Source organism: Archocentrus centrarchus, chromosome 12 (assembly GCF_007364275.1).
Source record: "Archocentrus centrarchus isolate MPI-CPG fArcCen1 chromosome 12, fArcCen1, whole genome shotgun sequence".
In the NCBI taxonomy this organism is placed as follows: Eukaryota; Metazoa; Chordata; class Actinopteri; order Cichliformes; family Cichlidae; genus Archocentrus; species Archocentrus centrarchus.
The window spans coordinates 12,089,563-12,116,498 of record NC_044357.1 but is presented as its reverse complement, the minus strand read 5'-3'; the positions used below and the strand labels follow the sequence as shown (position 1 = coordinate 12,116,498).

Here is a 26,936-nt window from a genome sequence, read left to right as displayed (position 1 = left end):
GTGGAGTGTGAGAGGCACTTCATTATCTATAGACACACTGCAGCATTTTCCTCCTTATCCAAACCGACAGAGTATAATGGGGAATTTATGCAGAATATTTGGGACAGTGTTGGTCTGTTGTTGATTGATCCTGATGTAGAATAATACTGTAGCCTTTTTAAAGCCACTTCCTTCAGTCTCAAGACTTTTGGATCAATTTTTGTTTGACTAAAATGTTAGTATTAATAATTTTAAATGACTTTAATACAGTTTCTGCACATATATTCCCAAATGATGTACATTAAATTTAGTTTTTAGCTCCTTTATTATGCTTTGAGGCCCCTACTGTCCCATTTCTTCACCTCACCTTGCAAGGAATGTGTTTGCTTACAAGTTAAATTATCCATATATATATATATTAAAAACACATTTAAAATTGCTATAGTTCTAGTTTTGCTTCCATATCATTCCTGAATAACTCCTCTTTACAGCAAAGAATCATTTTCTCAATGATTTCTTTGCTTCATCTGTGCAATTACTCTCAATTCTCTTTTGCAAAGAGCTTATATTTAGGTAAAATAGCAATGCCACAGTGTACAACTACAAGTAATATGTAAAAAGTGGAAATATACTCTCAAGTATCTAATGTAACTGTGGTCTGTTCAGCATGAAAAAGCTTTTTCATTTCAGAATAATTAGGTAAATTTTTTTGTGTCAGTGTTAAAGGGGAAAAAGGGCAGGAGTGGTTGCTTTAACCTCTCCCCTGCTGTGTTCAGGTCCTATTTGTTATAAAAACGCATCCAAGTTTTACACACTGGGTGTAGGATTTGTTTTTATTTCCTTTACATCACATTTGATCGAGTTTCAGTTGAGAATTTTTATAAAAGTATAAATGATAATCTGTGACTCATTGTTTTATGGCTCATCTTTGTCTTTTTTCCCCCACATACAGTTTTGATTAGACGAAAATAAAATAGTATTTGATGCAAATTTTTCAGCTCACACTTACAGCCAATAAGTCAAATTTGATTTATTATAGTGCAAAATCAAAAGAATGAAATCTTCCAAGTGTATCGCATCCACACATCCACAGTGAGCAGTTTTGCAGCTGTTACTAAATTTGAAATTTCTCTTAGAAATGTCAGACAGCCCGAGCTAATGGGATAAATTAGATCATGACCTTTAATTACTATTTAGGTTCTGCTCACTGGGCGAAACAGGATGGATTCAATTTTACAATTTCATATTGCAGCCAGCATTGCGCAGGAAGAGCCAAACAATTTTTATTTTATTTTATTTTTTATAATTCGTTTCCATGCTGTGTAAGTAAAGGTAGGCGCGCACACACACGCACCTCCACCTCTTCCACATCCAGCAGGTGCCCCTGTCCCACAGCGGAGGGAGAGGGGTGGAGAAAAAGAGAGGCTCTTTAGGGAGAGGAGGAACTGCACCTCTCACCTTTGCAGCAGATAAGCCGGCCTTCAGGATCCGGCGCACTGTGGCAGCTACCTTAATCTGTTTTTAATGACACTGCGGAGGATCCCGCCGGAGACTCTGCGCTCCGTCCCACACCCCCCTCCGCCAGCGTGCAGCGTGTGTGTCTGTGTCCCTGCAGCAGGCCTCAGTTAAATTCATGTGAATGTTTGCATAAAGTGCCAGTGATTTATTTCCCCATTTTTCTCTGCGAAGCACAAAACAAATTCTTATTTTTAACAAGCAAAAATAAAGAAGAAAAAAAAAGCATCTTTCCAAACAAAACTTTAGTCATCAATTTTTCAGTTAGGCCTGTTTATTCGCTGAAAATTGAATGTTTAAAATCAATCATGCAAAAATAAATTCGAGGGTGTTTTTCTTCAGGGGATCTCTTTCTCCCCCGATACGCGTAAAACTCCGCTATTTATCCCCAAACAAACGCTCGCCTTTGATAGGTTTCCAAGCAGCTCTTTGAAATCCAACAATTACCACATTCTTTGTGCAATAATTGTCAATCATCCACATTAAATTGATAAGCTTTAAATGGACAGAATAATGGCTCAAATTGTTTTACAATGGAACAGCTAAAGCAGGATGATTTGCTATTGCTGACATGCCCGCGGCTTTACCAGCTCCGGATAATGCCATAGGTTAATGCATAAATAAGCAAATCAAATCCATGCGTTACCCCAATTCAATTCATTTAATTCCTCTTTAATAAAGAAGCGGCCCACCCCCCTGTCCCCGCCATTTACCTCGGATTTGTGCGATGAATGCTATAAATGTAAATCAATCTAGATGAGAAAGAATCCCATTGAAAGAGCAGAGAAATTTCATCTGGGAAAAGGAGACAAACGTAGGAGGGGCCCGCTCATAAAAAGCAGCTGTTTCACAGTAATCTTTTTTCGTGCCCTGTCACTCACCTTGCCTTTTCACTATCTCTGTAGCTCAAAAAAAGAAGGGAAAAAAACCTCTCCGCTATTGTATTTACTTGCCATATCTTCTGTGCCACTACATTGCCATAGTCCATATTCGTCCAGAGAAAGAGAGAGAGAGCACAACGTTGCCCTTTTTTTTTTTTCGGACAATCCCCTTGTAGTTGTTGGAGTGAAAAGGAGAGTGCATGGATGTCAAATTGCCCTCAAAACACCATGAAAGATTGATTTGCAGCACTTTTCAGGGCCCTGACATTACTTGGAGGGGAGCTGAATAGGAAACCTGTGAGCCAGGGATGGAATAAAGATGTCCTCTCTGCTGGAAAAGAAGGAAAACTGCCCATTTAGCCCCAGTCCATCAAGCCCGAAAAATAGGCAGGAGAGGAAAACACAGAGGACCGCGACTATAGAGAAGAAAAGGGCCATATATACTCATCTAAACGTCGCCACAATACGGAGGGGGGCTCCGAACATCCATGAATATTAAACCGCTTACCTCAACAAGGGCTTGAAAAAGTGAACCACGTCAAAGCAGCTTTGCATTTTTTGCATGTGAACAATGATATAAAAAAAAAAGAGAAAAAGAAAGGAAAAAAAAAGAAAAAACAAGACGAGCTTGTTTCCATTCTTGTTATTCCCGCGCTAACCCCTCACAAAAAAAAAAAAATTAATATTACCATCGAATGAATACGAAATGCATGAGAAAAAAATGGGCGAGCAACTCCCAGACTCAATGACCCACTTCTGTGCGCAGAGAAAAATGCTCTCACTTCTATTCACTTCTCATTATTTAACCACCACCTTTTTTTTCTCCCCCATGCGCCGCGATATGTTCTGATTTTAGTCAGTACAGAATAAAGCGAGTTGGACCAATTTCGCGGGAGCCCCGGAGCGCAGGTGTGAGTTAGTTGCGCTTTAATCTATTTCTTCTTACAGCAGTTCTGACGCGCTTTTCATTTTGTGGGTTTTCGATCATAAATTTATGATTACAATAGCCAAGAATTCATTTGCAGCCTTTTCACAGCGGGTTAATATGCGGCTTTATGTGCGGATAATTGCTAAACTAAAGTTTGCACCCCCTCCCCTTTCCCCTCTACCCCGTTTGTTTTAATGTCTCCGCTGGTTTGTTGCAGTGCAGCAGGCAGGTCCACACGGTGAGGGGTGTGTCATTAATAAGTAATTAGACAGGGGTCACACTAGCCACTTATATAAAGAGACCCCCACAACCAGGCAGGGCAGCTTTACGCGCAGAGTTTGGAGCAGAGGGGCGGACTGAAGAGCAGCTCCGTGTGTGTCCATTTCTTCTCCTTCTCCCCTCCGCTTGTTGCAGCTGCACTCACTCATCATTTCTGGGGGATTTCTCTCTCTCTCTCTCTCTCTCTTTTTTTACGCGTCTTGCAACATGGGCTCCGTGCTACCCGCCGACGCTTTGGCTCTAAAATCTGGATTTAAGTGTCCCAGCCGCTCGCTGTCGGACGTGATCACCTCGGACATCCTGCACAGTTTCCTGTACGGCAGGTGGAGGAACGTGCTGGGCGAACACCTGGCGGAGGAGCGGCAGACCAGCGGCAGCAGTCCCAAGACCGCCTTCACCGCCGAAGTCCTGGCCCAGTCTTTCGCTGGAGGTAGGCTGAGCTGCTGCTTTGCTGTTTTATTAACGCTAATTACTTAACCATACTGGTGTGCGGGTTTAGAAACGTGTATTGCCGATTTGAATTCATTTTAAGTGTTTTCATTTCACCCGATTGTGCGCAAAAAGCTCCTCTTGATTGATTGCGCTTTATAACTGCAGAACTTATTTTAAGAGGATCTACAATCGCCCCAAATCCACTCAAATAAATCAAAGCCCAAAACTAAACTTTATATTTATTTTTTCCACAGCTAAATGTTGAGCATTTATTCCCACCAGTATCATCACACTTAATATGGAGCGAATTTAGGCCAAAAACACGAACGCTGGGTGATTTTCACCCACGTGAAAGTGATGGTCACAATGTCACAAAACTCACGTTAGTGACTAGAGTTAAGAAACTTACAGAACTGTTACTGGCCTTCTCCGGTACTTCTGCCCTAAACTTTCTCTGACTCCTTGCTGGTTTCCACGTTTTCTCCCATTTTTGCTGCTTTTATTTCGACCCATTTAACGCGTTAACCCTTTCAGAGCTCCGAGACCTCGAGTTAGAGGCGTGTTAGGCGTGTAACTGCCGCTGATTGAAAGATGCGGAGCATTAAATTCATTTGGTTAACTTTGTGCTTGACCTGGGAAAGTTTCCACTTAAACCTCGCGGAGAGAAAGGTTTCCTTTCTTTAAGATGTCCCGGGTTTTTATCCCGCATTCATCAATCTCCGGACAGTCTCTTTTCCTCTCTTGGCAGCTATGGGGCTCCGGAGCCTTTCTCTTTCTCTCTCCTTAAAAGATTTGCTGTTCCTCGCATAATGCACCGTGAAGGCTAAATCTAATGCTATTCATTGCATGTCAACCATCTAATCGCCTTTCCATTTTTTTGTTGCAGAAATTCCTGAGGCTTTTAACAAGTCCTCGTTTCATTCAGCGCAAATTTATTGCTACAAAGTTCTTAAAAGGATAATGAATTTGGAATTAGCCGTTTCTTTTCCAGTAAACTTTAATGAATATCACATCTGAAGCATGACAAATTGTTGGACCCTGCGCAATAGAGGACCATTTAACCCCTATTCGGCCGGGATTTTTCGCAGCCTGAAATAAAAAAAAACAAAAAAAAAACTTTGATTTTGACATTAAAGAAGCACGATTTTTTTTTCTTTCCCCTCCTTTCTGTTGCAGATGAAAATGCTTTCCGAGAGGCTTTTGCACAACAAAAAGTTTCAATTCAGCCAGATAATCGAATTAAACGGAGGATAAGGAGTAGCTTAATATTTCGTGACTAAAATAAGATCCAGCTCATTTGCTGCTTTAAGGACTGTTCCAGCAAAGCTTTGGCGCTGAACATCTCTGACCACAAAAATCTGCCTCTTATCTCCTTTAACTGATGTGCAGTTTCACTTACCCAAATAAAGAGACACAGTATGTACCTCTATCATCTAAACTGACCAGTCTCTCTCAGTATTTTAATCTCCATTTTTGCATTCTCACGTTTCTTCTTCTTTATATTCGCAGAGGTGCAGAAGCTGTCCAGCCTGGTGCTGCCCAGTGAAGTGATCATCGCCCAGAGCTCGATCCCCGGTGAAGGTTTGGGCATCTTCTCAAAGACCTGGATTAAAGCCGGCACCGAGATGGGCCCTTTCACAGGCAGACTCTTGTCCCCTGAACACGTGGACCTGTTCAAGAACAACAATCTCATGTGGGAGGTGAGATCTAACTTCATTTATTCAGCCTGCAGCCCATGAGGCCCGTGTAACCAAATTCCTGAGTCAGACTTTAAATAAACTGATTCCCTTTCTTTGCCTTGTGCGCTCAGGTGTTCAACGAAGACGGCACAGTGCGTTATTTCATCGATGCCAGTCAGGAGGATCAGCGCAGCTGGATGACATACATTAAGTGTGCCCGGAATGAACAGGAGCAAAACCTGGAGGTAGTGCAGATCGGCAGCAGCATCTTCTACAAGGCCGTGGAGGTGAGGATGCGCTTAGGTTCCGTCCAGATAGCAGGTTGTAAAATGTCCCCAGGGACTCCCGGACCTTATTAAAGGCCACTAATCGTGCAAAATGTCCTGCAGAGCATTGCCACCTACTGGCTAGAATAAGAACTTAATTCTTTTCTTTTCTTTTCTTTTTTGTCGTTTGCATCAGTCAAAGAACAACAAACTGAAATCATATGATGTCTAACTGACGTCTTCCTCTCACTCTGTCCCTCTCAGACTATCCCACCGGACCAAGAGCTCCTTGTCTGGTATGGAAACACTCATAACACGTTCCTGGGAATCCCTGGAGTTCCTGGAACAGAAGAAGAACATCAGAAGAAAGGCAGAAATGGTAACAGAAGTTTTATTTCATTGTAATTAACTGGATGAAAATGGGCTACTTTTTTAAAATCACGGTAACCATGTGAAACTTGAGCTGACCAGGTTTTAAAACATCTCCTGTTATTACCTTTACCAGATGACTGCCACTCCTGTGACGGCCCTTCTTCGTGCTCCCCCCCCTCCTCCTCCTCTTCTTCCTCCTCCTCCTCTTCCTCCTCCTCGGGTCGGATGCGCTGCGTCATTTGCCACCGTGGCTTCAACTCCCGTAGCAACCTGCGCTCGCATATGCGCATCCACACTCTGGACAAACCCTTCGTCTGTCGCTTTTGCAATCGCCGCTTCAGCCAGTCATCCACTCTGCGCAACCACGTCCGCCTGCACACCGGCGAGCGGCCCTACAAGTGCCACGTCTGTCAGAGCGCATACTCCCAACTGGCGGGCCTCAGGGCGCACCAGAAGAGCGCACGGCACAAACCTGTGGCGTCTAGCGCCGATGCGCCCTCTCAAGTGTCTCCTCCTCCTCCACAGATGACAGCCGTGCCCCACCAGATGCCTCTGGTGCACCACATCACCACCATGGTGCTATGATGACAGAAACATGCAAGGACTGTCACGCAGGACGACGTTGCACTTTAGATTAGAGCCGTAGTGGAGAAGTAAAGGGTGCTCAATAATGAAACAACTCCTCGTTGAGGTGATAGTGAAGCATCTCACAAAGACATCTGCATTTCTCGCCTGATTTGTTCCTTTGTCACGCGGTCAGAAATCAGGCTTTAATGTTTGTATTTTGGAAGCTGAAACGTGCTGGAAAAAAAAAGACACCTCGATCCAGATTTTGTTTTTTAAAAATAATTTGTTATCAGTGATTCTACGTGTAATCCTTAAATATCAGTTCATATGTGATTAAATTATATTTTACATCAAAACCTCACCAGCTCAGATGTAAAGTACCGTCACAGATGTGTACAGTCATAATAAACTAAGGGGTGTACATTGTTTCCGCTGCATTGTTTCACACTGTAAACTAAAATTGTCACTTTAACATTGTACAGACTGGGTACTTTGGAGAGTTGGGTAATTATATATATAAAGAAGAATTGTATGCTACTGTACATGTGAATGTAAATACATTTGTGCTTTCTTCTATTCTAAATAAACGATATGATATAATATTGCACACAGTGTGATTTCAGTTATTTTCTGACAAACTGATATTTTATTATATTAGTTCATCATTAACCATGCCAGCATGATAGCTTCTTGGATCCCCTCTAAACCAGTACCACACAGGAGAAGGATGTGGCTGGTGAATTTAATAATCGAAGGCCTGTCTCTGAAATCCTGCACATGACCCAGGATTAAGTGGAAGATCCAAACCATTTTGTGCCTTTGTCTGAGGGTCCTGAAGTCTTTGTTCCCTTTGTGGATTTTATTATAGAAGCAATATAGATACTTGTTTAGCTCACGAAGTCATCATTTTTGGACAGGATTTTTGATGATCTTTGCATAATAACAATTCTAAGTGTTAGATGGTCAGGTATCAGGAGATGCGGTGCTGTATTTTAACCATAAATTGTTAATATGCAGTAAAGAGTTTTAAAGAACTGACTGGCATGGATAAAGTCTAAAGAGTTGGTGTGCTTGCGCTCTCCATGTCTTATAAAACACATATTATTATTAATAATAATATTAACATATTAAGTGCAATTATACTGACAAGTAATAGCTGTACTTTTATGACCGGGTTATATCTATTCCCTTTTGCTTACTGTATGTAGGTTAGATTTTGGCAACTTGTCGCTCTAATCAAACTGACGAATAGAAATGCGTCTTCAAGGTCCAGTTCTTTGATTAATACAGCGTTTATAGTTTCACTCGCAAATCTTTTTGCAAGATTTCAGACTTTTTCTCCTTTTTATTTGATCCATCCATCAATCCACCCATTCTCTTCCGCTTAAGACAAATAACTCCGTGCAAGTTTCTGCAATTACTTTCTTTATTCCACACGATGGCGCCAAACACGCAGAAGTGGAGAGGAGCGATCGTCTGCCAGTAAGTGTCGGTTTCTACGTGGTTTTGTGTGTAACATTTGTGCTTGTTTTGGTAAATAATTCAGTTCAGTTCAGTCATTTACTGAAAAACCTGCTTACAGACAGACTCTCAAGAAAGAAAAAGAACTATGTAAAAACAACAAAAAAAGAATGCACAACAACCACAAAAAATTTAATCCACAATCACATTAAAATTTATTTAAAAAAAAAAACAAAAACAAAAAAAACATTAAAAAGCTACAAAGTGAGGTACAAATGTTACATAAACTGATTTAAAAACACTGCTGCACAGGGAACAAAGGAGTTTTTGGTCCTATCCTATCATAATGGTGTTCTGCATCTGCAGCCTGAAGGAAGCAGTTCAAATTCTCTCTGCAGGGGGTGGGTCTGGCTCTCCACAATAGCTGGGACTTTTTGCACTACCTGCAGGTAGTGAGGACTGTGGTATGCCTATTATTTTGCTGTATACCCCCACAACTTCGTTCATGTTTATACTGTCCTTGGTTCTAACATTTCCAAACCAAGCAATAAGAGAAGATGTCAAACTGATTGAACAAAAGACAGAATTTTTCTACCCACAGTGAAAACCTGTAACTTTCTGAAAAAGTACAGGCGTCGATGGCTCTTTTTGACCACAGTTCCCACACTGGTGTCAAATTATCAATGACCATTCCACCGCCATTGGCCCATCTTTATCTTTATAAGTATTTAGCTGACTAATGATGACTGTGTGATCTGTGAATTTAAGGATGTACCTGTTTGTATGCTGGCTCCTTTTTCAGACTTTTTCTGAAAAAGGAAAAGTCTGAAATATGTACACCAAAACACTGGTTTTGGTGTACATATGAGAATGTACAGCAGAGGCGACAGAACACATCCTTGAGGATGGCCAGTGGAGGAGAAACGACACTTGGACAGTGTGCCATTCACTCTCACCCTCTGAGGAATGTCTGCAATCCAGCGTACAAGATTAAAATCAATGTCAAAATCACTCAAAGGTTTCTGGGCTAAAATATTTGGCTGAATAATATTAAAAGCAAATGAGAAGTCCACAAATAAAAGTGTAGTGTGAGTCCCAAAACCCTCAAGAAGTAAAATGATGCAAGCATCCTCTGTACTCCCAGCTAATGTAAGCGAGCTGCACTAGGTCTGGAGAGTCCTGTACCAAATTTAACAGTTCAGCTTCATCACCAGTGAAGTCAGAGTTACTGATCTGAGGTCATTAAGCTGCTACATTTAGCCACAGGGATTAAATCGACTCTGTCCACAGCCTGGGGACTCTCCTCTGCTCCAAAGATATGGGAAATATATCATAAAACACGTGACTTATTTGTTCTGCACAGTTCTTCAGCAGTCTTTTTTAAAAGACTGTAGTAAACAGGATTTACGAAGGGGTTATATATATATATATATATGAGATAAATAAATAATCTATTGTGTAAAGTATCCTCATAACTCTGCATTATTGGACCTATTCTGTGTTCTACAGTGCAATTAATCCTTTTTGGCCACTTAAAATATCGTTATAGAATATTTTATATGTTGTAATTGCTGTTGCCCTCTTGGTCTCTCTTGAAAAAGAAAATTTTTAATCCTAATGAGACGTTTTACCCAGATAAATAAAGGATATATAAAAGTTACTTTGCCCAAAACTGCAGCTTCTACTTTGTGACAGGAATTTTCTTTCTGGATCAAAATGACGTGATATCATTCATGTGAGATGAGTGATGTCAGACAGATTACAGGCCAACATGTTATTTACAACCGGCAGTCATTTTGGGGTTTTTTTTGGCAAACACCGGAAATCACTTCACTTTTTGGCACAACACCAGTAAAGTGAAGCTTTACTGGAGACACACTGAGAAACACTTTTGTTAATTTTTTTATTTACTTTTGATACATATAAACTTAAACATCAAACATCATCTTTATTTAGATAAGCGATGATGTGACGTGATGTTCTGACTGACTCTGCAGATGCTGCTGTATTTGTCAGCTGTCAGACATTAGCCAACTTCCCAAACAGGAGTTTTCAGTTAAGTCATCATTATAACAAGCACAGAGCAACACAGAGTCAGACCGAAGCAGAGATTAAAAACTTTGCAGGGTGACCAGTTGGAGAAAATGTGGGCATCTTTCCTGTCCGCACTGCTGGGAGGAATTATGAAGGCTTTTGAGTAGATGGTGCTGCATCATTAGACACCGTCCACACTTTATCTCCTGCACAGTAAGACAAGCAAAACAGCTTGTTCATGAGAACTCTGTAGATTGTTATTCTAAAACAATATCACGTTACCATTGATGAGCACCTTTACACTGGTATGTCTCTCCTGATGATGTCCCATCCTTTGCTGAGGAGCCACAGGAAGAAACTATCCAGGCAGCGACATTGTGCAAAGCTAAAGGAGGACAGGAATTTTATTTAGTCTCTTATCTGTTTGAAGTATTAGTCTAGCCTCTTCTGGTGAGCTAATGGTGCAGCAGGTAAACTGATCCCATCTCTATCAAGTGTAACACACACCATTAACGCATTAACCCAGGATGCATATCTCTATTTTAAGTCTGTAATTCATAAAAAAGTCATCAGTGAAAAAAAAGGTTGCATATCTAAAGGAAAATAAATTAATTGCTCATCTTGTTTAAAAAAAAGAGCTTTGTTACAAAATAATCATATTTAAGAATTAAAATTCTGAAGAAGTTTAAAAATCCTACCAGAGAATATCAGTCACAGCATGGCTCCACTTCGATGTTTTCTTCACCGATCAGTCTGGGAGTGTCTGATCTGGTGTAGCTGGTTAGTAGTCAGTGTTATATGTGCACTGAGAGCACAAGCCAATGACACAGCTATTTTTCAGTCAGTACTCCACTGACTGATACTCACTGGAGTGTCAGCTTACCGAGAACCTCCTGTTATCGTTCTTCCATTGTCCCATCATCTGTTTACTTCATGGGCATGAAAAGAATGCTAATGTAAATGATTTTTATATAGGGGTGGTTTATATGTGTATGTCTTGTAATTTTTTCTATACTCATATGAAGGAATATTTTCCAGTCAGCCATAAAAGCAGCTTTTTCTTAATCTGCAATCAATCGTGATCACGTCAACATGAATCTGAGAGCTGATTCGTGTTTTCGTTTGAATTTATCAAAATGATCACATTGTTTGTGTATAAATGTGTGTGTGTGTGTGTGTGTGTGTGTGTGTGTGTGTGTGTGTTGCGGTTATTGTGTTCCCATCGCATTGTAGATAAAGACACTGGGAAACACTAATTTCTTGAAGATTCACAGTAATCATAATTACTGCTTACCTTACCTAAACCTAACCTACGTAAACTGAGTCTGTACTTTAAACAGATTTGTGTCCTCACAACAAAAGCAGTAAGTACACGGCTGTGTTAGATCCATGAATACTTGGACAATGTAGTTTTGTCTCTGTAAACCACCGCAGCAGATTTAAAACCCAATAATCAATATGTGATTGAAGTGCAGACTTCTATCTTTAATTCAAAGAATTTAATAAAAATTTAGCATCAATTGTTTAGAAATGACAGACATTTTTATACACAGTACCCCATGTATAAAAATGTCTGTCATTTCTAAACAGTTAGTGCAAAATTTTTGTTAAACCCCTCGAATTAAAGCTAAAACTCAGCACTTCAATTGCATCTTGATTGTTTGATTTTAAACCCACTGTGGTGGTGTACAGAGGTAAAACTGTGTCATCATCCAAATATTTATAGTGAGAAATAACTGATCCCCTGCTGAATTTGTAGGTTCACTCACTTACAAAGAAATGAACAGTCTGTAATTTTCACAGTAGTTTCATTTTACTGTAGACAGACAGAATATAAAACAAAATCACATCACATAAAAGTTAGAAATTGATTTGCATGTCATTGAGTGAAATAAGTATTTGATCCCCTACAGGTAGTCTCCAGTCCTCAATCCAATAGAAAATCTGTAGAGGGAGCTTCGAGTTGCCAAACAGCAGCCAAGAAACCTAAAGGATTTAGAGAGTTTCTGTAAAGAGGAGGGGGCCAAAATGCTTCCTGAGCCGTGTGCAAACCTGGTGACTACAACTACACCCAGCTACAAAAAAAACGTCTTACCGCTGTGCTTGCCAGCAAAGGTTTCTCCACCAAGTGCTAAGTTGTACGTGGCTTGGGTATCAAATGCTTATTTCACTCAGTGACATGTTAATCAATTTATAACTTTTGTATAATGTGTTTTTTTCTGGATTTTTGGTTTTGCTCTGTCTCCATTAAAATGAAACTACCATAACAATTAAAGACTATTCATTGTTTTGTTAGTGTGCGAACTTAGAAATTCAGATGGGGATCAAATAATTATCGCCCTTGCTATATGGACCTAATTGTATGTCCAATAGGCAGTAAAACAGTTTTCTTATCAGTCTTATAGAACCTGACCTCTGCCTTTGATACTACTGACCATTACATTATGCTTGACAGACTGAGGTACTGGGCAGGTGTAGCGCGGTCTGCTTTGGAGACGTTCTCTGCATACACTATATGGTCAAAAATATTCACTCACCCACCCAAATCACTGAATTCAGGTGTAACCTCCATGTACCTGTCGGAACACTCAGGGCAATGACCCCAAATTGGGAGAGTGGCTCCAGCAGATTCGACAAGAAAAGTGATATGAATCATAAAATAACTGTAAATGCTGAACAGATTAAATTAGCTTTGCTGTATTTTAAGTTATTTTTATGTCTTTGTAATGCAGTCAAATAGTATAGGTTTGTTTTAGTAATAGCAATATGAATGTGTTCGAACTGCTTTGCTTTTGAATAGCTGTCTTTTTTTTTTTTTTTTTTTTTTTTTTAGATTTGTGGTGTGTTATATAGGTGAAAAAAAAGCCTATTAGCATCAACAAGCTGATAAAACAGTACAAATAACCTCATTGCCAATTTAAACATAACAATCTTGTGATTACTTGCAGTCATTCTTTAATCCAGTCATTATTTGTACCTTTAAATCTTTATCCTCTTTGATTGCAAACTAAACACGTTCAAGCGTCTCCAGAGATGCATCGATTATTCTGTGATCCATTAGCAGCGTCTCGCCGCCTCGTAGCTGCTGCAGGGTTGTTGTCATTTTCTGCGGCTAGCCTTTAGCGCTGGCTAGCTGTTGGATTTTTTTTCTCCAACATACTTTGATCCAGCAGGTGGGTCCCAGTTTGTGTCATTCAGCCTGTATGAAGCGAGGTTCATTAACCTATTCGACACAAGCATTTAGGTGTAAAATTAGCAGTTTTCTGTCAGCATTGAGTGGTGCCGGGCGCAGCTAAAAGTTGAAAACAAATGTCAGCTAACAGCTAGCTGTCTTCTTAACAAGTGAGCTCGCTTATAGCTAGCTTCATAGTTATCTATTGTAGCTGTAAATTAAACTCTTTACTGACATAGACCGGCAAAAATACAGGCATATACTGGTTATCACATATTTATGTGGATATCTAGTTTGTGAGGAAGAAGGCTAGAGTGGTTTGCTTTTAGTGTAAACATAGTACTCGAGAAAAATGTCCATGTTAGGTCATCTTCTCACGACGGTCACTCACAGAAGAGCTGAGGACGCTTGCTCAAGAGTTGGTGAGGGCACCGATTACATTTTTAAAAACTAAGTTCACGTAAAGTTTTACATTTTACGCCTTTTTGAGGCGAGGAAATGCCACGCTAACATGGCCGTGTTCCAGCTGCAGTGAGCAGGACTCTGCATATATCATTGCTTTTCCCTTTCTTTTAAAATCCCGAAAATAATGCGGGTTATGAGGAAGAGAGCAGTAGTAGGTTCACTGGTATATGATGATGATGTCCTTAATGGGCTGCTGTCTGTGCCCTGAAACCAGCTGTCAACAGCTGTCTGGCTTCAGATAGTCTCACTAGAGCTGAAGCCTCAAAAATATGCAGCGTCCTGACTGGTTTTGGTTGCTTGCTTTAAAAAGTGTAGCTGGAGTGTTGTTTTTATTCTTTGTGATGGAGCTGAAATGATCAGAGTAATCAGTAAGTCAGCAGTCAAACGTGTGTTTAGATGCTTATTATTCGGTTTGTTGTTCATGCAAAATCGGTAAACATTGAAACTGGATTTGTTTTTGTTTACAGAATAGAAGCTTCTGTATTTTATATAGTGTGTCTTTTATAGAGTAGTGAATATGCTTTGATTCATTGTTGAATGTCAGCCTGTTGGGTGACAGATCCTTACAAACCTGTGCTGTGGAAGTAGGTTTGAACTTAAAGGCCTTTATTTTATATTATAGTGGAGACCCAAAAGTTCTTAAAGATACCATTTGATTGAGTTGGAGGTAAGGTTTGAGATCAGATCTCTTTTAAAAGGGAGACCAGAGGGGTATACTATGAAGGAATTTCAGCATAGCCAGGATTTCTTTATATTACCTTGATAAAACCTAAAGGCCCAGTTAGAGGTGACGGGTATCACGATGGTGGTTATCAACTTTCTGTTAAGCAGGGCTTTCTGCTTCAGGTGCTCACATAAAAAAAGGGCATTTCACAGGTCATATGACTCTTCGTCTTCTACACAAAATGAGCCCCATGAGCACAGCCTACTCCAATCAGAGATGTTATCAGATGATGATAAATACAACAGTGAAATGCAACACTCTTACAAATAGGAGAGAGATGCTACAATAAATTGTTAATCTGGTGATTTAGCGTACAGCGGTAAAATAATTTCATCCGTCCATCCAGTTTTTTCTTCCGCTTATCCTTTTCAGAGCTGCTGTCATCCCAGCTGTCATAGGACGAGAGGCAGGGTACACCCTGGTACAGGTCACCAGCCTGTTGCAGGACTAACACAGAGAGACAGATAACCAGTCACACTCACATTCCCATCTAGGGGCAAGTGGGATAAAATCATTCAAGTTAATAATTTTGTTGCTGAGTGTGCTGCTGTTTCCTTCTGAGGTGACTGCTGCACATTAGAGCTCAGAAACTTTAAACTGAGTGCAATTAAACATTAACTGTTACTGACACAGAGCCTAATAAAGATGTGAAAATCACTTTAGTTTGTCTGCAGGTTAAGGTGAAATAATTTTATTGATTGAACAGGTTTTCTTGATGTGTGTTCTATGTTCTAGTAGCGTTCCAGCAGTGCAACAGAGACTTAGCAGCAGATTAGAACCAAGTTTATTAATGTTTTTACATTATCTGAATCAGCACATTAACAAGCTACTTTCAGAACCAATTAATGCTGTTTCCTGTTCAGGGTGTATATGAGATTATCCAGTTCTAAAATCAGACTGAAAATCACATAAAATACACATAAAAATTGTTTAAACTGCAAAATTTACCTGAGATTCAAGGATCTTAGTCAGGACTGAAAGCTTGGAGACTGGACTGTAATTGCTCAACACTCATGGATCTCCATCTTTTAATATGGGGAAAACCCAGGCAGCTTTCCAAAGTTTAGGTATGGGCTGAAGACTGATTAAAATGTGAGTGATTGGCTCAGTAATATCTGCTGAGATCTTAATGTGTGTAAAACATGCACAAGACATCTCAAAATGTAATTTTATGATTGCACCATTCGATTGTCTTTTGCACTTTCTGTGTCTGAAACCTTTGCACAACACTGTACACTGTGTATGTGTTCCTCAGGATGTTAGGATGGAGTGTGGCCCAGTTCTGCCAGACAGCCTGGTGTTGGAGATCTTTCTGCGTCTGCCCCATGATGCTGTGCTGAGAGCTGGCCTGACCTGCCGTCAATGGCTGGCTGTGTCCAGAGATGAGTTCCTGTGGAGGGAGCTGTTCTACAGCTACTACCGCATCCCCCGCGCAGTACCCCGGCACCCTGGTAAATATCTTTGATAATTTGTTTCAGAGAGGAATTTAGTTACTACATAAACTTTGTCTCATTACTTCCAAAACCTACCTCTGTGCAGCGGCCGTATCATGGTACAGGGAGTTCAGGCGTCTTTTTGACTGCATCCCCTGTGTGGAGGTTCAAACACTGAGAGAGCACAGCGACCAAGTCCTCCACCTGGCTTTTTCTCACAGGGGTCACCGCTTCTCTTCCTGCTCAAAAGACTGCACTGTTAAGGTAAGACATACTGTTGAGGTTTCTGTTTGTCTGTGGATGACAAGGGGACATTTTTAGGCAATTTTAGGTATTTTACTCATCTCCCTTGTTCACTTTTTGGCATTGACTATGTGTCAGGAAGCAGGAGAGATATGAAAAGCTAGTGATCAGATTTTAAAAATCGAAAGAAGAAAAACTATTTTCATCTGCTCACATGCACAGAAGGAACTTTCAGCTACCCAGCTTAGATTGATAGGAGGCAGAAGAGCTTTGTTTCAACAAGATTTACCAGGATGATTGTTTAATAGAATAAACTATGCTACCCAGAATCAAGATTTAGGACAGCAAGCAACCTTAATTGGAACCTCACACATTTGTGTACTTCATAAGTTGTGTGTTGGAATTTTCTGGGCTCTAAGGCTGGGCTCTATTCACGTGTTGCACTAAAGCATTGCATATCACTTCCTGTGTTCACCCTGTTGCCAGTTTGTGATGCTTGGACTGTGACTCGGTTCAGTCTGTTCAGGTCAGGACTCTTGTCGAGCACGGGGAACTTGGGGCAGACTGAAAAAAGTACATTTGTGTTACAACAGCTTCTTGTTTTATGACTGAAAATCAACATTCTGATGACACTCACCAGTTTTAAAGCTGCTCTGGTTGATTCTTTAGTAGCTGAGAGGTTCAGAACAACAACAGCAAATTGCAAAAACAGTGCAAACAAATCACTCAGTAAGTGAAAAATAGCTGTGGGGTTTAGGGTACAGCTCCAAGAGGTTTTCTGAGTCAGAAGTTTGTCATTTCACACTGTAGGTATACATAGTATTACTGCAGCCTATAAAGTACAAGTACAGAGCAGTCCTCACAAAAATTCGTCGACAACCGAATGTCATTACCCAAGCAATCTATACCATCATGCGTAGAAAAAGGCAGAAAAAGAGGAGTGCATCAAAGCATCAACTAACACAAAATATTTGTATTTAGCTACTTGGGGAAAATACTGTTGTATAGTTTGTATTAATAATAAATATCCATGTTGGTATTTCGTTTATTTAGCAAACAGTGATCACTCTCAGCGTGTGACTGCAGTGGTGCAAAGAAAATATCGAGTAGTGTCATAAAGTTTCACCACTTGTGATGTCTCACTGAGTCTAACGAGTTTTTATTTACACGGGGACCAATTAGACTTCCATACCTCCAAGTTCATGAACTCCTTTTTTTATCAAACTGGTGTGTTGTGTTTTTTTACTTCTTTTTTTCTGGAAAGTTGTACATTGAAGAAAATTATGTGAAACTTGGATCAGTTTTGCACACCTGATTCACGTCCAGGTGCTTTTTCTACTTTGACTTTCTGCACTGTTCAGTCAGAGATGCCAAAACAGTTGCACTGATGGTGCAGGTGTAGGTGATCTTTCTTTCTCGCAAAATATCGATAAGGAATCAACAAAGGAATTGCTAAGAAATGAGTCATATGAGCTGAAATGATATTGGCATTGGTATCAGTAAAATCTTATCAGTATCCATTCCTGAACATCAATTCCTTTTAACCAATGTTGAGCAAGAACATGAAGAATTCCCTTAAATATAAGCGAGCTTCTTGATGACCCACTCACCTACTTACAAGCCTGTCTTCTCTCTTCCTGTGTGCAGCTGTGGGACACCGAGCGTCCAGATGGTAATATCTCCTTGGCGCACAGCTCCAGCATGCGGCAGTTTAACTGGGGCTACACCCAATTCTCCCAGTTCAACGCTGATGACAGCCTGCTGCTCGTCTCGGGTGTCTACCTGGGACCACACCACTCGTCATCAGGGGAGATCGCTGTCATCAGTCTAGGTAGGAAACATGAAAAAGTTGCTTCTGAAATCTCCTGAACGTCAGTATATACTGTGAATTATCTGCAGACTTAACATGATTTGAATGACATAGTTAAGCTCAAAGGAAGAAAAAAAAAAGATATTCGCATACTGTGTGATTATTGATTATATTTCAGGGTGAACTTCTCTGTTAAATGATAATTTTGGTCGCTTTTAATGATATAAGAGCTTGCACCTAACTTCATTATCCAACTATGAGATTGTGCTCAGAATTGCACATCAAGCTGACAGGGATGGGAAGCCTCATTTAAAAGCAAGTTTCTGTCACTGTATTTGTTCATTAATGTGTTAATTTCTGTGACTCTCTTCCCATACGATGCACCGCTACAGAAAATTACACGCTGCTGTCGCGGGTCAGGAACAAACCGTATGACGTGTTTGGCTGCTGGCTGAATGAGACCCACCTAATCTCTGGAAACCTGCACTGGATAGGCAACATGACGTCCTGCTCTGTGCTCTGGCTCAATAAAGCCTTCCAGGTGAGACCATAAACTGTAGTCTTAATATTGTTGTTAAAAACTGACATGCAGTTGTCAAAAAGCGGCGGGAAAAAAACCCTTTGTTTGTAGTGTAGTGGAAAATTTGAGTTTAACCTGATTTAACCTCTGTGTACTGTTGGTATTGTAACTTTTTTGTAAGACGCAATGTTCCTGTATGAAGAGTTTGCGCAAAGATAGAAAGCAAGTAACTTTAAGCTGTGTTCAAGGTCATGAGGCACTTTCCATCTGTGCTATGAGGCAAGTGGCTACATGATCATGAGGAAAAAAAGTCGATACAGCTGATTAGACAAAGATTTTATCCACACAAGTATAAGGGAGGTGTTATTTTTCCTCAAATGCCTGTGTGAAGACTGTTTGTGCAAAGGCTTCTTTCAATCAATCTCAGAAAATCTGTTGCATGCTGTAAACATGTTTATTTCTGTTGTAAATTTTGGGCATATCAGTCCTTTATGGGTTGGCTCTTCTTTTGGAACCAGCCTCAAGTGGCCAGTGGAGGAACTGCAGCTTTTGGAGCTTCTGTGGTAGCTTAATTTTTCAGGCCCAGATGTTGCTGCTTGAGTGAGACCCAGTGTAACAGCTGGACATGTGATTCAGAGTTTATTAAGTGCAAATTAACAGGACTTTTTGTGGTCTGATTTAGGTCATAGATTCACACATTTCAAAACACTGCATATTCAGCGAATTCATTTAAACTGAGCCACTTGTAGTTTTGAATATGTGCGAGCTTGTGCAGCAGTAGGTTTCCAGGGAAAAGTAAGAGTAAAGAAACATTTTTCAGAACAATTTGTCTTCCTCATATTTTTCCTTTCCTGCAACAGGATATCGAATCAGAGAACGTCAACGTGGTCAAGCGCCTTTTCAAGATCCAAAACATCAATGCCAGCACCATTCGCACAGTGATGGTAGCCCACTGTCGACGTCACGATAACCCAGACTTGGTGTTGGACTATGAAGCTCAATCTCAGGCCAGAAGGCAGAAGGGTCTGCAGCAACAGCCTCTCTTCTTTGATCTGGGAACATCCGGGAGCGAGGAAGAAGAGGAACAGGAAGAAGATGAAGACTGCCAGAGAGGAGCAAAAAGTCATGTCCTCCCCACTCCTCGTCTCCCTCAGCCAACCATCTCGGGACTGGAACATGTTATACATGTAATGTGCTTTAGATATAAAAATCCATTTGGCATCTTGTTCACTTTTTTGAGCTTATTTCATTCTTCATTTAACTTCCCTTTCAGAGCCGGAAAAATGTGGGGCAGAAGGAGCTGGAGATTGAGACTCAGGTGGCTCAGATGATGGGCAGAGCCTACACCAAGGCCCCTGACCCCAGCTTCATTGAGCCCTCTGAGTCCGGGGACGAAGACAAAACGTACTTACTCTTCACCACCGGCAGCCTTACGTACTCTCCTCACCAGATAGGTAAGAAACAAAACACAAGCTTGCGGATGTTATTTTAAAAAAAAACTGACACATTGTTAAAATTGTGTCAGATTTCTCTCACATGGAAGCTGCTTCTTCGTTTCCAGGCATTAAGCGAATCAAGCCTGAGCAGATGACCACATCGGGTCCTGTTCTCGGTGAAGAGCGAAGTTCAGATGAGTTTTTTGATTCCCTGGACCATGTTATTGATATCCACGGTCACATCATTGGCATGGGCCTTTCTCCAGACCACAGGTAATCAACTGGGAAACACAAATCTGAAATACTGTTGTGTTTTTGTGGCTGTTTTAAGGTGGGGTCCATAAAGAAATGGACCCAGTGTGTCTAAATGAGAGTAAATTGTTGAAACCTGGTTCCAAAATCAGTCTGTATCCTGTATCAACTTTGTAGAGTAGCATAATGACACTGACTTCACTTCTCCACTGCCAATGATCAGATACCTGTATGTGAATAGCCGGGCTTGGCCAGCCGGATGTGTGATCTCGGACCCCATGTCTCCGCCTCCCATCGCCGAGGAGATCGACCTGCACGTGATTGACCTGAAGAGTTTGAGAGAGGAGAGAAGGAGTCTGCGCGCTCACCGAGCTTTCACGCCTAACGATGAGTGCTTCTTCATCTTCCTCGATGTCAGCAGAGACTTTGTTGCCAGGTGCGTCTGTTTTTGCCCCCCCCCCCCCCCAAAAAAAAAAAATATTTGACTCCTCAGATGCAGCTTTTCAGGCTCAGATGGAGCCACTCTCCATTGGGAAACCAAAAGGGAAGCGACACTTTAGGGTACAGTGTCGTTAAAGTTGCTCACTATTTCACTGCTCATTGTGTAAGAAATTCCCCTTTTTTTTGTTCTGGCACAATGCATCTCAATTTTACGAGACCTCATTTCTACTAACACGCTGGTGTGTGCGAGTTCACGAGTTTAAAAATGATGTTGAAGTTTTCAAAGTTTACATTCAGGATTTGTCAGTCGTGAGTTTGAGCAAAACTAAAACAATGAGATGGAAACAAAATGTTCCTTTGAAATCAGGAAGAATCTGTTCAGTGTGGTGGGTGTCATCATGAAGACATTTTCCACCCACACCTGTGCCACTATAAAAATGATCCACTTTCAAAAGTAGCTTTTATATTATCCACCCATGCCATAGGATGCTAAGATTTCAGTTGAGAGTGACCAGAAGGGACAGGATTAGAAATCAGTACATCAGAGGGATGGCTCAGATTGAGCGGTTTGGAGACAAAGTTAGAGAGACAAGGCTGAGATGGTTTGGACATGTGCAGAGGAGGGATAGTGGATATATTGGACAAATGATGTTGAACATGGAGCTGCCTGGCAGGAAGAAAAGAGAAGGACCTCAGAGGAGGTTCATGGCAGGAGGAGAAGGATGGATGGAGGCAGATAACCTGCTGTAGAGAGCAGCCAAGAAGATGTCATGTTGCTTGCATTGACACCCAATATCAATGCCATATAAAGGGTACTTCTAGTTGCTATTGTGTTTCCCAAGGGGTCACCACAGTGGATGGATCTGCAAGTTTGATTTGGCTCAGATTTCACACCAGATGAAGCCCACCCCTGAGACTGGATCTGTGTCTCCGCCTCCCAGTCTCGAATCGGCAAGCATTCGTGTGTTAGCCACGTGTGTGAACATCACAGAGCCACTATCGTCATCAATATCAGAGCCTGTTGTTTAAGGGTTTTTGGGGGTTGCTAATAATATGTTTCTGTCTTGAGAAATAACTTCAATACTAAACTTTGAGTGTTTGTAAAACTGCAGGATTAATGGTTTTAAAGAAATATGTATAACACAGTTTTGTTAACCCTAGAACACTAACATGAGTTTTGTATCACTTTCACGTGGGTGAAAATCACCCGATGTTGGTGTTCTAGGGTTAAACACACTATTTACTGTTTATTAGATTTAGACATTGATGAGGTAAAACTACTCAGCACAAAATGAAGTGAGAATATTTAAGTGATGATTTGGATTAATTTTTTAAGTAGTTTATTAAACAAACTATTGAAAAAAAATAGTTCCAGTTTCACAGGTGATTGCGGCTTGTCTTGGATTTATTTTATAGCAAAGTAAATATATTCATGTATTTGTCGGTTTGAGCTCTTTTGTAGCTTTTTAGAAACAAACCTTTTAGCAGATTAATTGATATTCAGTGCAAAATTTTTACACACCAAAGCAGTGTTAAAATGATTTATTTTCATAACTACATCGACTTACCCTCTAATCTCCCACCTGTAGTGGAGCAGAAGACAAGCACGGCTACATCTGGGACCGCCACTACAACATCTGCCTGGCACGTCTGGCACACGACGACGTGGTGAACTCGGTGGCGTTCAGCCCCGCGGACCAGGAGCTGCTGCTGTCCGCCAGCGACGATTCTACCATTAAAGTTTGGCGTTCACCGCGAATGGTCCGCCTCGCACAAGCCTCCGTCCGGCCGCCCAGGCCTCGCAGCCTCCTGCCGTCCTGGCTGAGCCGCAGCAAGAACTCCTGCATCAACGGGAAACCATGAGTCAGGTTTGAAAATACTTGAAGTGGGTGGGAGCATGGTGAGGAAAGTTTGATCTTTTCCCTCTGTGGTATGAATATATACACACTCTATGTATATGTACACCGTGGGCACAGTCTGTTGTTTTTGCTTGAGCTCACAGTATTGTGACTGAAAGCGGTGACCGACTGAGCCGACAGGAAACGAGAGGCCGGCTCAGACTTAGTCACAAGGGAGCGCTGTTGCGCCAACGGACATGACTGCAGACAGAAATGATATGCAACGTTATGGCAGATAGAGATGTAGAGAGTGTAGAGCTGACACATAAAGACAGATGTCCCAAACCGCTCCCCTGAAAGATGGTTGTTGTCCTTATTTTTTTTTCTTTATTTTAAACTGTAAAGTTGTGTCTAAGCAGGTTGGACCCAGGACTCTTGGATGTGATGTACAATTGTATGTAAAGGTCCTCCTCCTTTAGGGCAGAGTGCAACTGAGAATTAGTTCCAAAATGTTTTTTCCTATCAGCGGGTATATCCAGTTGATGTTTTGAGTTAAATTTTCCTTATAAGCTCTTTTCTCAAAGATTTAAATATATATATATATAAAAAACAAGCATAAAGGGAAATGGGGGTTTGAGCTACATTTAATGTAGCCTACTTTAGTTTTAATGATATCACATCCTGTTGTTTTTGTGCCCCTGAAATGATCTGTCACTATTATATTGATGTAGAATTACTGAGCAGTTTAATATAAAAGGAGCAGCTAGTGTGAAGCATAGCTGTGAAGAAGAATTGTTTGTGTAGCTCATTGTTATTGGATCTATAATAATGTAAAAACTGTATTTAACCCTTTTCGTTCATTAGCATCGCTGCACCATTTATTTTAACACCTCGCTAAGAATCTCATAAATTGAAGTCGTTTTACCCCCCCAGCCCCCGATGACAGAAACTTTTCATATAGAGCCTTTTTATTTGAGTTAGTGGACCTAGAGCTTCCACTGGTGCTGTTAGTTTTAAATGAAACACATCACCCAACCTGCCACCCTCTCGTTTGTCCATAGACTGCTAAACAAACAATTACATTACTTATTTATTTACTTACGCTAAATCTCCTTAAGGATTGGAAGGTGGTGTTGAAGGCCTAATCATTATTCTATTGTAGCATGAATTTATCTTTTGAAATCACTTGTTTAAAAAAGAAAATTATCATTAAAATATATAGTGATGTGCTGTAATGAAGCTATTTGGTGGATTGGCAGTTCACGTTAACTTACATTATATATACCAGTGTGACAAATTTTACACAAAGCAGAGCAGCGATATAAAAGAATAAATTACTAGGTGGAGTTTCATGGAGATTTCAGGTTGCACAAATGCTGCCTGATACTCAAATTGAAATTAAATTTACATGTGTGTTACATGTGTGTTGCACTAAAAATGGTTATTAGGGTTTTGATTGATTTAAGTTGACAAGAAACAATAGATCAGAACACTTTAATAGATCCAGATAGAAAGTAAAAAAGACTAAAGGACTCATTTTGAAAGCCTGTTCAAAACTTGTTGAAATGGTTGTGTGTATTTACATCATACTTTAAGTCCCCTCCAAGGTGCTTTTACTGGTAATGCTCAGAGAAAAAAAACAAAAAGTGACGCATGACTACAGTTACAGTTTAACCAGCACAAGGGTCAGGTACTTTACTCAGTCCTTATTTACATTTCCACCAGATGCTGAAGGAGGATGTGACTTGTTAAAAACTGCTTTAATTATGATTGGGCAGTGTTTCGCTTGTCGACTTTTCAGAACCCCCTGTGAATTCAACACTTCAACAAGCAGATTTCCTCAACTGAATAGTATTTTCTGTGTTTCTGAAATGTGTGTAATAAGGCGTGAACTTTCTCCTGAGCTCCTCTTCACATCTTTCTTCATGTTGTCATGTTGTTTTGCCTCCGGTTCCGTCCTCATGATCATTTTTTAGCTTGTGTTCTTTTTTTTTTTTTTAACTCCCCTTTAATAAAAAGCATGCCCTGCAAGTCCAGAAAACTGAAAATGTGTCAGACTGATATTCTGTTCTACTAATACAATTTTGGTTTCTCATGCAGCTTTTGATTCAAGGCTTTGGACAGAGAGCCTGATACATGCAGAGCCTTCTTATTAGTGCCTTTTTAAACTCTTTGACAGCTTATGTAGCTGCATAGAGACCAACCCTGATGCACTTTAAATCTTCTCCAGAGCCATTCACCCTCCTGTCCAGTCAAATCTGAAAATAGACACATATTACATACACATATTTTTAGTTTCTGCGTAACTTGGACTTGTCACTGTCACTGATTACTCATGTAGATAAAATAAGTACATCCCCTGGTAACTGTTGTCTTTGTTTTAAACATATTTGGACAGGCTAACACAGCAAGGAAATTTTGCGTTTTAAAAATATTTTATTCAACAAGTACATCCTTGGCATCTAAAGCTTTTTATTCCCCAATTAGGCAGAAATACACTATGTAGACAAAAGTGCTGGGTCTCCTGCACATTACAACCGCAGGAGCTGCTTCATGCCTTGAAGCTCCCGGCACACAGTTTTTGTGCTGATGTTAATGCCCGAGTCGGTTTGGAGCTCTGCAGTTACTGAGTCAGCAGAGTGTTGGCGACTTCTACACACTATGCGTTTTGTGTGGTCTGCCACTTCATGGTTGAGTTGCTGTGGTTCCTAAATGCTTCCACTTTGCAATAATACATCTCACAGTTAATTGTGGAACATCTAGGAGGGAAGAAATTGCACTCGTTGCAATGGCAGTTTCCTATTACAGTACGACGCTTGTGGTTTCAGTCCCATTGCCACAGGTGAAAGAAAACCTGTGGCAAAGGGACTGAAAACACCTGAATTCAAAGACGAGGAGGTGTGGCCCAATATTTGTGTCCATATAGTGTAACTTCTCGTCAGTCTCTGAGGCCAGTTTGTTGAAATTTTTGTACAGTCTTAAAAATAAAATAAAATGACGGTTGAGTGTTAACTTGAATCAACTGCCAGTCTGAAATACCCTTTTATTTCAGTTGGATTCAAATGACATAAGCCTTCTTTATGGATTTTTTTTTCCTGCTTGTGTGTTTTGAATAATAATCAGAGTGTCCACTTACTGTTCATCTTCAGCTTTCAGAACCACACATGATATTAAAGCATGGAAGCAACCATAACGTTTCCAACACCTCCATTCACTGCTGCTATGAGGTTCCTTTGCCTTTGCTTGAAGCATGTATATTGTTCTTGAACAAACAACTTACATCTCTGAAATGTCTGTTTAGGTCACAACAAGACATGCATACACACAAAATGGGAAATCGGTGCCACGATTTATTGAAACTCTGCAAACATACATGGAAATGCAGTATATAAGGCAAAGGAGCACACCTCCTTTGCTCCTAAAGTTACTAAAGAGACCAAATGTGGGTGTTTTTGATTAAATTAACATGAATTTCAACTATTTTTGGGTGATTTTCTTCAGTCTCATGACTGCTTCAAAGGTCTAGAACAGCTAGTTTTATAGATTTGAAGTTGAGATCAATAAGAGGGTTTACTTTGGTACTTTTCCCCTGTGTGACTTAAAGAATCTAGTTTGTGTCATTTGTATACATGACTCATAAAATGACATCAGTGAGAATCACAGCATCAAGTTTTTTGTCTCAAAGTGGGACAGTTATAGCTGTGTGTAAGTCAGTGGATAAACAGTTACTGGTAATAACCCATTTGAAATCTAACAGGGTTAAAAAAGGCCAAACCATGTTGTGATATCATCCGGTGACCCCACAGTCTCAGACTTTGAAGATTAGATTAGATTAGATTAGAAACTGCATCACTGTCTAAATACTTGAGAATGTAACTTTGGGGCTTTCAGAACAAGATGATCTTCATTCTTGCACGCTTATTGTTCACATATGTGCTGTCCCCTTGAGTAGGTTCTTTCCAACTTCATTGGTTTATCTCAGCCATGATGATGCATTTCCACAGCCTCAGTGGAGAAGCTAAGATAGGTTAAACAGCTAACTGTGGTTAGGCTCGACCTGCGCAAACCATCTCTACAGAACACTCCATGACTTGAATGACTAATGCAGCAACATCACTGCCCTTATAAAGAGTCATTTTGTGGTCTTCATGACACTGGTGGGGTTTCTTTTTTTTTGAACAAGTTTTATGTGGTAAGTTGATTTGACTA

The 26,936-nt window shown here is 40.5% G+C and overlaps 2 protein-coding genes and 1 long non-coding RNA gene across 4 annotated transcripts; 2 read left to right on the top strand and 1 right to left on the bottom strand.

Moving 5' to 3' along the window:
- The first annotated feature begins 3,639 nt into the window (after positions 1-3,639).
- On the top strand, positions 3,640-7,427 carry prdm12a (PR domain containing 12a). Its single transcript, XM_030743149.1, has 5 exons — positions 3,640-4,012; positions 5,524-5,714; positions 5,825-5,980; positions 6,224-6,338; positions 6,465-7,427. The coding sequence occupies exons 1-5, from the start codon at positions 3,790-3,792 to the stop codon at positions 6,914-6,916; spliced, it is 1,137 nt and encodes a 378-aa protein (XP_030599009.1). The 5' UTR covers positions 3,640-3,789; the 3' UTR covers positions 6,917-7,427.
- A 3,032-nt stretch (positions 7,428-10,459) lies between these two features.
- LOC115788999 (uncharacterized) lies at positions 10,460-11,234 on the bottom strand. Its single transcript, XR_004020662.1, has 3 exons — positions 11,092-11,234; positions 10,689-10,778; positions 10,460-10,599 (listed from the first exon to the last, which is right to left on the bottom strand). It is a non-coding gene; the product is annotated as an uncharacterized LOC115788999 (long non-coding RNA).
- A 2,228-nt stretch (positions 11,235-13,462) lies between these two features.
- Positions 13,463-24,758, top strand: fbxw5 (F-box and WD repeat domain containing 5). Of its 2 annotated transcripts, XM_030743345.1 has the most exons (10): positions 13,463-13,566; positions 16,010-16,205; positions 16,294-16,451; positions 18,078-18,261; positions 18,633-18,781; positions 19,621-19,947; positions 20,034-20,214; positions 20,322-20,469; positions 20,672-20,884; positions 22,479-22,752. In XM_030743345.1, exons 2-10 carry the CDS (start codon positions 16,019-16,021, stop codon positions 22,750-22,752), a joined length of 1,821 nt encoding a protein of 606 aa, XP_030599205.1. In that variant the 5' UTR covers positions 13,463-13,566; positions 16,010-16,018. The 2 variants fall into 2 exon arrangements, with proteins under 2 accessions (XP_030599205.1, XP_030599206.1); XM_030743346.1 differs by lacking the exon at positions 13,463-13,566 and having other exon boundaries at positions 16,019-16,205; positions 22,479-24,758.
- Positions 24,759-26,936: the final 2,178 nt, after the last annotated feature.